General features: G+C 48.1%; 1 protein-coding gene across 1 annotated transcript in view; it reads left to right on the top strand.

The window, feature by feature from the left end:
• The window catches only part of SETX (senataxin), a 77,093-nt gene extending 72,278 nt beyond the window's left edge, over window positions 1–4,815 (top strand). The window contains exon 24 of the mRNA XM_021709232.1: window positions 3,742–4,815. Within this exon, the coding sequence (XP_021564907.1) occupies window positions 3,742–4,470 (729 nt within the window). The 3' untranslated portion in view covers window positions 4,471–4,815. The remainder of the gene's footprint in view (window positions 1–3,741) is intronic.
• Window positions 4,816–12,039: the final 7,224 nt, after the last annotated feature.

Here is a 12,039-nt window from a genome sequence, read left to right as displayed (position 1 = left end):
GCGCTACCACACCCGGCTGATTTTTTGATTTACTGTAGAGATGAGGTCTCGCTGCCCAAGTGGATCTTGAGCCCGCGGGCACAGGCAATCCACTCACCTTAGCCTCCCAAAGGCGCGGGATGGCAGGCTGAGCCACCGAGCCCGGCTTGCCTGTTGTCTTTAACTTTTATTGCTTGTGTACCTCCTTTGAAGAAATTTTTAAAAGCTATGTACTCCTAATTTTTATGTACACCATATTTTTAAGTTAATATCAAAAAACATTTTATCCCAGCCTGGGCAGCATAGCAAGACCTTGTCACTACAAAAAAAAATTAGCTAAGTGTGGGGGTACGCACCCATAGTCCCAGCTACTCAGGAGACTGAAGTAGGAGGATCACCTGAGCCCATGAGGTTGAGGCTGCAGGGAGCCGTGATTGTGCCACTGCACTCCAGCCTGGGTGACACAGCGAGGCCCCGGCTCAAAACGAAAATTTTATCGTAAGTTTAAATATTGCTAAAGATTGCATTTCTAATGTATTATAAATGTTGACACTTTAAAATAAGGCAGTTAAAAATAAAACTTTCATGTCACTCTTAAGTGATCCAACAGAGTAGAAAAATAGCAATATTGTTTCTTCTTCTCTTTGAAATTGCATTTTCATTCCTACTTGTTCAGGGCAAAATTCAGTGGGGTCATCTGTTTTTATAATTAAAAGCCTTCCTGTTAATCTTACTATTTTATATCTCTGCCACAAAAATTTATATGTAGGTTGAAAGTTTAAAAGTTGTTTTTTTGCCTAGGCACATGCCTGTGATCCCAGCACTTTGGGAGGCAGAGGCAAGAGGATTGCCTGAACCCAGGGGCTCGAGACCAGCCTGGGCAACATGGCAAGACCTCATCTCTACAATAAGTAAGACAATTAGTCAAGCTTGGTGGTACGCACCTATAGTTCCAGCTACTTGGAAGGCTGAGGCAGAAGGATCACCTGAGCCTAGCAGGTCGAGGCTGGGGTGGCCATGAGTGTTCTACTTCACTCCAGCTTGAGCGACATTGTGAAACTCCAACTGAAAAAAAATAAAAGTGATTTTTCATAACTATTTGGGGAAACTATGTGAAGGGTACATGCAGCCTGTTAGTACTTCTTGTAAATCTATAGTTACCTCAAAATGAAAGCTTTTTTAAAAATTTGTTTTCAGGCTGGGCTCAGGCCGGTGGCTCAGCCTGTAATCCCGTGCTTTGGGAGGCCGAGGTGAGTGGATTGCCTGAGCCCGTGGGTTCGAGACCCACCTGGGCAACTTGGTGAGACCTCATCTCTACAATAAATCAAAAAATTGACCGGGCGTGGTTACGTGCATCTGTAATTCCAGCTACTCGGAAGACTGAGGCGGAAGGATCGCCGGAGCCCAGCAGGGGAGACTGCAGTGGCTGGGAGGGGCCTCTGCACTCCAGTCTGGGCAACAGAGTGAGACGCCAACCCAAAAAAAAAAAAAATTATTTTTCATGGCGCGCAATGAGTCATGCCTGTGAGACTAGCCTGGGCAACCTGGTGAGGCCTCATCTCTACAATAAATCAAGAAAAATTATCTGGATATGATGGCACACACCGTATAGTTCCAGCTACTTGGAAGACTGAGGCAGAGGATCGTCTGAGCCCAGCAGGTCGAGGCTGCGGTGGCCGCGAGTGTGCCACTGCACTCTAGCCTGGGCGACAGAGTAAGACCCCTACTAAAAATAAATAAATAATTATTTTTCCTGCGATCATAAAGATCTGAGTGTTGAAAAATGATTTCTTGTCAATTGAATAAACTGTACAATTTTTTGTACAGTTGAGAAAAAGAGCGCAAATACATTGCAGATGTTTATTATGTTTAAACCTGAGAAGTAAATCAGATGTTACTGGAGACACATCTATCTCTTAGTGATGCCCGATGGAAGGAGCCTTCACGGGCACCACCATTTGGATCCCCCTATATGCGACATCTGGAGTCGTCAGTGTCCTGGCCTGTATCCCGTGCGAGGATGCATCAGTGTGGCTGTGAGGGACAAAGTAGAGGTGGCAGAACAGCCCGGAGAGGACATAGGCAGCTGGGGCCAGAAGTGGGTTCCCACGACACTTGTTACGTTTCCCAGGACGGCCTTTGGGAGGCCCCGGTCTCACTTCCCCCACTTCGCAGACCACTGAGCTCCAGCTGATGGCACAGACGTTGGTTTCGTTTTAGGAAGATGTCTTGTCATTAGGAATCTGTGGAAGGTTTTCAGGCAAGATCTTTAAATGGCTTATTGACTAAAAGCCAAGAGATATAGTTGCATAATGATGAATTCCCCAGGATAGGTACATGGACACTGTTGCCTGGCCAAGAGGCACCTCAGAGTCAGAGATGATCAGATGGAAAAACAATGTGTGCTTTAGAATCATTGAAGTCAATTATTCATTCCTGGCCGGGCTCAGTGGCTCAGCCTGTAATCCCAGCACTTTGGGAGGCCGAAGTGAGTAGAATGCCTGAGCCCGTGGGTTTGAGACCCGCCTGGGCAACTTGGTGAGACCTCATCTCTACAATCAGTCAAAAAAATCAGCCAGGCGTGGTAGCGCGCGCCTGTAGTTCTAGCTACTCGGAAGGCTGAGGCAGAAGGATCGCCGGAGCCCCGCAGGTCGAGGCTGCGGTGGCCGGGAGTGGCCACTGCACTCCAGTCTGGGCGAGACTCCAACAGGGTGAGACTCCAACTCAAAAAAAAAAAATCATTCCTGTTTTATAGATGAGGAGACAGGCTCAGAGAGGTCAAGTGACTTGACCAAGGCCGCACAGCAAGTAAATACAGCCTCTCTGCCCCCCACCCACCTTTATGAAGAATAATACAGGAGCCCCCATAGGGGGAGCTGTCCATCGTTGCCCTTCACCTGTTCTCTCTTCATTCTACGTTTCTCTCTTTACCTGCCCACTCATTCTTTTGAAGGAGACCCGAGTTCCAGTGCTTGTAAAGCAGCCTGCTGCTGCCAAAGAAGCAGGAGAGAGGAGAGATACGTGCATCTGGGGTTTTCCCCTTAGATGTGCTTTTCATATCGAAGCTCCTCTGGAGAGGAGGCAGAAAGCGGGATGGTGTCTTTGGACTCTCAGCAGATTGAGACGTTGTAGACCTTTGGGGTTGGGAGGCCTTTGGGCATCTGTGAAAGCCATGGGCCTTTTCCAGCACAGCCACATGCACTCCAGAGTTTGCTTTCTGAAGCACGCCTTCCTGTTTGAGAACGTTAGTCCTGCCTAGAGGCAGGCAGCTCTGGATCGGCAACATCCGAGGGAACTTGCCGTGGTGACGGCAGTGTGGTATGTCTGCACTGCCCAGTACAGTAGCCATTAGTTGTGTTGTGGCCATTGTGTACTTGGAAGGTGGCCGATGTCACTGAGGAATGGAGTTTTTCATTTTATTTGATTTTAATTCATTGAAAAATAACTACATGAAGCTAATGGTGACCGGTACAGGTCTGCCTGACAGCTTAGTACCATGTGCCATGAGTAACAGTGATAAAAATGGTTGAAACTGTCTCTTGTAGGCAGTAACCAGTGCTTTTTTAAAGTAATGTGACTTTATCGTTCTGTATTTGAACTTGATTTTTTCCTTCCAGTGTGGTCTGATGAGTAGTGGATTCTTGAGACTCTGCTTATGCAAATATACCTATTATTTGTTCAGGAATGAAAGCTGGAACTCCATGCTACTTCAAAGGCAGTGTTTCTTTAGGGTTAATTGTTTTCCTTTCTTGTTGTTTGAAGGAAAATCAGCATTGGAATCACCTGATTCAGGACGCTCAGAAGCGTGGTGCCATTATTAAGACCTGCGACAAGAACTACAGACATGATGCAGTGAAAATTCTGAAACTCAAGTCTGTGCAGAGGAGTCCACCTCAGCCTGCTGGCGCAGCCCCAGAGGGTCCCGGAGTCCAGGGCAGCCTGCCCGGTAGCAGGCTCGATGGCTGGTCTGCTGGCACGTCTTCTACTGCTTCTCCACACCACACCCCCCCTGACTCCAAGGAAGCGACTGTTACTTCCAAGGATGCTGAAAGGCCTTCTGTTCAGGACCAACCTCGGGACCCACGACTGCTTAGGAGGATGGGTGCTGAAGCCAAAGGAGTATTCCAGAGGGAGCCACTGCCCTTGAGCGCCCCGCATCCCGAAGCAACATCTGTGGCAGAGCCAGATTGTCCTGTCACTCCCCAGGATCTGGGCCATGTCATGCCACAGCCCCCGGCCAACGTGGCCCCTTGGAGCAACCACAGACCTCACGTCCAGGGTGAACCTCCAGCAGCTGGTTCTCATGCCTCCGCAGGTCAGGACAAATGCGACCTGGAAGGGGAGCTTGGTCACAGGAGAGTCACCAGGGCTCTCAGTGAAGGGGGGCAGGAAAAGTATGGCTATGCGACCCGTCACACCCGGAGGAACTCTGGCTGGGACAGAAGGAGTCTGGAGGAGGAGGACAGTTACAAGAAAAGAAGGCTTTCATAGAAAGGCCGATGGTGTGTACCGTCAGCCACAGCACTGTTGTAAACCCAAGATGGCCAGCCAATAAGATCATCCAGATAAAATGATCTTTCCCTTTCAGGAGTTTGCGTGCTGGTGGAAAACATGGGGAATGTATCCTAACACCTGAGCTTCTGGTCATCTTCGGTACTTTTTGTCAGTTGCAAAGACTTTCAGAGGACATTTGTGTATCAGTAATAATGTCCTTGAAGTTGAAGACTTAAAATGTTATCTTGTTCTTCTGTAGAAAAGGAGGTCAGGCTGGAGTGAATGTTGTAAAAGTTGAAATGTATATTTGTATAGCAAATAACAAAATCCTTTTAAAATTTATTCTAGTAGACCGCTTTTCTTTCCCCTGTTTAAAATGTTAATCATTTTCCAACAGAACAAACTTTATATTAAAAGAAGAAGAAAAGGAGGAGGGCAGATCCTTCCCACCATTACCAGGGCGAGACAGGCTTCTTTAACAGCCTAGGGGGTTTGGAGTGAGCAGAGTTAGTGCTAAGGCTGGATGTCTCCAGTTCCATTTGAAAAAAACAACAACTGGCGTCTCCCGGAGTAACCCTTGGGAAGCACAGCTATGTTAGGTAAGATTCTGCTGATGTGGTACATTTTTAGACAAGGCACCTTGGCACAAGATGTTTCTGTGATGAGTTCATTACCTATTTTAGTATGTTCGTAGTTCCCTAGCTAAAATGCTTAATCTTCTTGAAATAGAAGAATATGAAATGAAAGGATAATTCTTGAACTATCGTTCTGATGCCCCCCGCATGTTGTGAGCTTCGCGTGGCTGGTGAATTACAGGCATGTAGTTGCCAGACACCAGGTTAGTGCTAGGTTGGCTTTGGAAGAGTCACCTCGGCTGGCAGGTTGCCAGACAAACCTAACCTAGTTTTCCAGAGAACCTAGGAAGCTGTATATTAAACACTTCCTGAGGGATTCTGATCACCAGTCAGCTTGGGAACCACTGGGACAGGCCAAATAGAAGGGGAAAGAAAGTAGCTGGGCGCGGTGACTCATGCCTATAGTCCCAGCACTTTGGGAGGCTTAGGCAGGAGGATTGCTTGAGCCCAGGAGTTCAAGACCAGCCTGGGCAGCATATCAAGACCGTGGCTCTAAAAAAAAAAAAAGAGTCACAGAGAAGCTCAGAACTAAGAGAATTGGCAGGTTTCCTGTGATCCTCGGAATCCTCTAACTGATGAAAACCTGCTGTCCTAGAATATCTGATGGGCATCTTCAGCTCCTATCAGAGGTTCTCATGCTTGTTTGAAAGAAACGTGGCCGTTGAGGAGGCTTGGGCCAAGGGTGAGGCTGCCTGATGGGGTCCAGTTTTCCAGATACCCACACAGACTGAGTTGGAGTATCCTTGACATGTGAATGTCCAGCCAACAGTCCTAGTAACTGGTGGTTTGTAATGAATGCTGTGCTGCCCATTAGCTAATTTGAGGAAGGAAAACAAATTCCTGTAAGATGAATGTGCACTATTTGAAATTTTTTTATATCTGCTTTTTTAAGCAAAAAGGGGTTCATGTTAGAAATTCTATCGAAGCAGGTTATAAAGAGTCTTAAAAAAACAACTTTGAGTTGCCGAAAGTTTAAACATTTTATTTCATTACCTATGTCTCTCTCGTTGGTGTCCGGCCATCTTCTTGATGTCAACTTAACACCCCTGAAACCTTTTCTTAGAGGCGCTTTCTTAGAGGACTTGGTCCCAGTCAGCCTCTGCTTTGTGCTTGTGGGTGGAGAGAGTGTGTCCTTGGCCATGCAGGGTCAGAAAGTACTGGAGAGGGTGGAAGCTGAGCCCCACTCTTTTGGATATAGAACTCTGTAAGCTCCCATGAGTCTTTGGCAAGAAATCCCACTGCTTTAGTTTCTCTGTAAAGTGCTTAATTTTGCACACACTTGTGGTGTCTGTTGAAGGAATGTGAAAACTGAGCTTCTAAAGAAGGCGTGGCAACACAGGGAGCGCCCTGCTCGTGTTAACATGTAAATTAAGAACCCAGAATGCACACCTGCTGCCACACACAGAACAGTGTTGTTCCCAGTGAAGGCTAATGCCTGTTCTCGTGTCGTGTCCACCTGTTGGTTCACCACTCACCAGGTTGATGACGTAAGAGTTAGTAGAATCACATCCTCCTTGCCGGCCAGCCAGCCTGTGTCCTGTGCCACCACATCACCCAACAGACATTACCTTTGAGACTCTATTTGTTGTTCCAGTTGGTAAGAATATTTGCAAAAAAGCATTTCCTGTGTTTACCATGCCTGCCTTGGTGTGGCTATCACAGTGGTGTTGTGGAAGGGTGGTCAGTCTATTTGCAAGGGGAAAAGTATGCTTCGCCCTTGCCATGGCATTAAAAGAAAATACTCTTTCATTATTTGTTGTTTCAACGCGAGTATGTGCTCCTCAAAAACTTGTTTGTTTCTTTATATGTAATTTGCCTTGGAGTTAACTGTGCAGTTGGTTTAGATGTATGTTTTCATGCATTATCCGGAGCAGATTTGATAAGTCCATGGGCATAACCATGAATTTTATAACCAAAAATATTCTCAGCTACTTTCTAAAATTGTACAGAATGATAGTTTTTTGCTCTAGCTTTGACTCTGTGCTGTGAGTTCATGGCTTGCATTTGGAAAACAATAACCCTGTTTTTGTTAAAACCTAAATTTTAAGAGTAAATGGCAGCATTAAAAATGGAAACAAGAAAACGGACATGAATTAGCAGCTCTGTATTATTGAGTTAAGGTACAGAGTCCTAAGAGATTTAGTCTGCCATTTGATTTCCTTTCTGCTGAAATTGTTTGATGGGCGTTTGTATAATTCTGATGTAAAGTTTATGATCCAGCCCTCACCTGCCTGGCTGTCCTTCCTGGCTCCTTCTGGAATCTTCCCCATAAGGTAATGAGGTGCATCGTGGCCAACCGTGGTATTGAGTTATAGATGGGAGTCTGGTCCAACAGAAATACATGCTCCCATGTACTTCACCATGAAGGCTGGAATTGGCGGGAGGAGGGGAGGGGCGGAACAGATGAACACTGACCCTGGAAAGATGCTCCCACAGGCACCAGTGGAGGGGTGGGGTACAGATGTCCCAGTCAGGGGTAATTGCCAATGGTTAGAGAAGTGGAACGCATTTTATAAAAGCAATAACTTGAGAAAATGTAGTCAGACGTTCCTACACTTGAGCCTGTTAAAAGGCACTTGACCTCAGCCTCGGCATCTCATTCTGTTCCCAGAGCGTGTGCAAACTGCCTGCCCAGCCTGCACAGCCTTGCAGTGTGCATACACAAATTACCGGGGGCTGGGGGGGTCGTGCTTGGGAGTTACGGGGCATAATCAATTCGCCAAATGACCTGACGAGACTTGAGTGCCGGGTGATGGTCATTTGTGGAATTTGTTGCTGTAGCAGCTGTAGCAATGATTTTTAAAAATCACAGACACCTCTCTCCTGACCAGACGAGTCCACCCCCACCTCCCGGACTTCACCATTCATTGTTTGAGGAATAAATAATTCAGGGAGGAAACTAAAATTTAGCTTCGGCTTAGAAAGAATTTGTCGTGTGAACAGCACCACAAAGGCAGTTTCCGTACACAAGGGATCCCTCCAGAACTCTTAAAACACCTGAGTTATTACTGCCCCGTGCTACCGCACAGAAGGCATTCGCCAAGTCAAGTGGCATGGACGTGTGGAGATGGGCATTTGAAGCTATGGGAGGGGACACTATTGCTGTCCTGGCAGTCCAGGCTCAGTTGTGTTGGTCGACACCGTTGCTTTTGTTTCTAGAAGGCCAGACAGGGAGTTGTCAACCTTAGGGCTGCACTCAAGCCATCTGGGGAGCTTTAAAAAAAATTCTGATGCCTGGGTTTCACCCCAGAACTTAGTAGTTTCTGAGTGTAGCCCTTACCTAAAAAAATAAAAATAAAGAAACCTCCCAGGTGATTCTATTAAGCAGCCAGCATGGAGCCTGGCTCCTGCAGGGTCGAGAGAAGGCCTGGGGGCCCACAGGGGTCACGAGCGCCTTCAGCACATCAACTCCACAGCCCTGAACAGGGAGGTTCCCAGGGGTGGCACAGCAGGGTTGAAAGAAAGAAAACAACGACTCAGGGGACTCCTGACACCATCGGGAGTGCGGAAGCACAAGGCTCCCCAAGTCCAGGAAGAGCTGCCACAAATAAGTGTGGCCAACATGTTCTCAGAAAGGCCATCAGTCTGGGGACATACTGTGGCATCAGTTAAGGGACACATGGACACATACTGCGTGCTTGTGGTCAGCCAGGCAGCTGTCCTCCCTGTAGATTGTCTCTGGGTTCTCCTGCCAAGCCCGTGATGTACATACTATCATTCCCATTGCACAGATTGTAAAATACAGGGCCAGCCAGATGTGGTGGTGTGTGTCTGTAGTTCCAGCTACTTTGAAGGCTGAGGTGGAAGGATCGCCTGAGTCCAGCAAGTCGAGGCTGTGGTGGCCGTGAGTGTGCCACTGCACCCCAGCCTGGGTGACAAGAATGAGACTCTGTCTCAAAAAATATATGTAGGGTCTAATCAGTGCAGTGGGTTGCCCAGGGGGGTACAGCTAAGAACTAGCCAAGTAGCAATTCCCACTCGCATCTTGGGACCCCAAAGCCCTGGCTTATAACCTCTCCAAGAGGGACCTAAGCAAGGCTGAATGCCAAGAGGCCACACTGATAGAAACAGGCCTGGGGAGGGAGGCTGGAGATGGCCTGAGCTCTGCTGCTGGCTTTGGGAATTCACAGCCTCTTCGGCCTTCACTGACTGTCTGAAAACAATAGTCGGTATCTGAGTTCTCTGATTCTTTCCATCAAGGTCTAAGATTCAGGCCCCAACCTCTGAGGTTCTGGAGGGGAAGAGGCAAGAAGGATGTGGTGGACTCAGGAACTTGTCAGCCTGGGTCGACCGAATTCCTGGAATTCCTGGTATGTTTCACCTCAGGGCTGGTCACAGGTATCGAGGAGATGTGAAAACCAGAAATGAAGCAGCAGCCCTGTTCTTAGGCTCAGGAGCTTGCACCAGTGCTGTGGTAACTGATGCTTGTTGTCACCTGCTGGCCTGCCGTCTTCCCCTGCAGCCTCTCGTGCCTGCCAGGTGAGTGTCTGACCTCTCTCTCTCTCTCCCCACCTTACACCCGTCTTCCTTTCCCAACTGACTCCAGGCGGACTCCCAGCTCCAGCATCAGACACAGCCCGTTGCCGCCTCCTTATAGTCGTTGTATGCATTACATCTACATACATTTATGTCTTTCCTCATAAAATAATTATAATTTTTGCACTCAGCAGTCATAAAAATTTTAAAGGATTGAAAAGAAGAAAACTCGGCTGGGCTCGGTGGCTCAGCCTGTAATCCCGCGCCTTGGGAGGCTGAGGTGAGTGGATTGCCTGAGCCTGTGGGTTGGAGACCCGCCTGGGCAACTTGGCGAGTCCTCATCTCTACAATAAATCAAAAAATCAGCCGGGCGTGGTAGCGCATGCCTGTAATTCCGGCTACTCGGAAGGCTGAGGCGGAAGGATCGCCGGAGCCCAGCAGGTCGAGGCTGCGGTGGCCGGGAGCGGCCACTGCACTCCAATCTGGGCGACTGATTGGACTCCAACTCAAAAAAAAAAAGAAAAGAAGAAAAATCTGTTATATTTACCTAGGCTTTTCTTTTTTTTTGTTTAGTTTTGTTTTTGAGTTGGAGTCTCACTCCATCGCCCAGGCTGGAGCTCAGTGGCACGCTCACAGACCTGGTGGGCTCCCGCGATCCCACCGCCTCAGCCTTCCAGGTGCGCGCTACCAGCCTGGCTGATTTTTGATGTATTGTAGAGATGAGGGCTCACCAAATTGCTCAGACTGGTCTCGAACCCGTGGGCTCAGGCAATCCACTCGCCTCGGCCTCCCAAAGTGCTGGGATGACAGGCTGAGCCACCGAGCCCGGCCTGTGTTTGTTTTTTTTAGAGACTGTCTTGCTCTGTTGCCCAGGCTGGAGTGTAGTAGCATGATCGTAGCTCGCTACAACCTTGATCTCCAGGGCTCAGATGATCCCACCTCAGCATCCTGAGAGTTGGGACTACAGCCACCCGCCACCACACTCAGCTCATTTTTATGTTTGTTGGAGCGATGGGGATCTTGCTATGTTACCCAGGCTGATCTCAAGCTACTGGCCTCAAGCAGTCCTCCTACTTTGATCTCCCAAAGTGCTGGGATTATGGGCATGAGCCACCACCCCTGGCCATTTTTACAGCTTTCAAACGTGTCTGTGGTTTTACCTTATTTTGGTGTTCCAGATTGCCTTCTGGAATCATTTTCCTTCAGCCAGAACTTTTTATTTTAGAGGAGGTCTGTGGCAATGGATTCTCTTAGTTTTTCTTCATCTGAGAATGTTCTTTATGTCTTCCCGTCCTGAGGAATACTTTGCTCGATATAGAATTCTAGGTTAGCAGTGCTTTTCTTTTCTTTTTTTTTTTTGAGTTGGAGTCTCACTCTGTCGCCCAGACTGGGCTCCGGCGATCCTTCCGCCTCAGCCTTCTGAGTAGCCGGAATTACAGGCACGCGCTACCATGCCTGGCTGATTTTTTGATTTACTGTAGAGATGAGTCCTCGCCAAGTTGCCCAGGCGGGTCACGAAAGCAGTGCTTTTCTTTGAGCACTTCAAAGATGATGCTGGCTATGCGCAGTGGCTCACGCCTGTAATCCTAGCAATTTGAGAGGCCGAGGTAAGAAGTTTGCCTGAGCTCCCGGGTTCAAGAGCAGCCTGGGCAACTTGGCAAGACCTCATACCTACAATAAATTTAAAAATTAGCCAGATGTGGTGGCACATGCCTCTAGTTCCAGCTACTTGGAAGGCTGAGGCGGAAGGATTACTGGAGCCCCAGCAGGTCGAGGCCGCAGTGCCCATGAGCATGCCATTGCACTCCAGCCTGGGCTATAGAATGAGACTCCAACTCAAAAAAAAAAAAAGTGATGCTTACTGTCTTCTTTCCTTCACAGTTCCTAATCAGAAATCTAGTCATGTGAACAATTCTTCCCCTATGGTGTAGGCTGAGTGTGTTTCCCCGAAATTTCTATGTTGAAAGCTAATCCTAGCCGGGTTCGGTGGCTCAGCCTGTAATCCTGCGCTTCGAGAGGCTGAAGTGAGTGGATTGCCTGGGCCTGCAGGTTCGAGACCCACAGGCAACTTGGCAAGACCTCATCTCTACAATAAATTAAAAAAAAAAAAATTAGCTGGGCATGGTAGCGCTTGCCTATAGTTCCGGCTGTTTGGAAGGCTGAGGTGGAAGGATCGCTGGAGCCCAGCAAGTCGAGGCTGCGGTGACTGGGAGCGGCCACTGCACTCCAGTCTGGGCGACAGAGTGAGACTCCAACTCAAAAAAAAAAGAAAGCTAATCCTCCATGTAATTGTAGTGAGAGGTGGGGCCAGCCTATTCTGTCTGTCAGGGTTCAAATAAAGAAGCAGAACCATGGTTAAAAAAAACTCCAAAGCTGGACTCGGTGGCTCAGCCTGTAAACCCGCACCTTTGGGAGGCTGAGGTGAGTGGATTGCCTGAGCCCGCGGGTTCGAGAC

Source organism: Carlito syrichta, unplaced genomic scaffold, assembly GCF_000164805.1.
Source record: "Carlito syrichta isolate Samal-C Ts95f unplaced genomic scaffold, Tarsius_syrichta-2.0.1 Scaffold169335, whole genome shotgun sequence".
NCBI lineage: Eukaryota > Metazoa > Chordata > Mammalia > Primates > Tarsiidae > Carlito > Carlito syrichta.
This window is presented reverse-complemented; position numbering and strand designations above follow the sequence as displayed.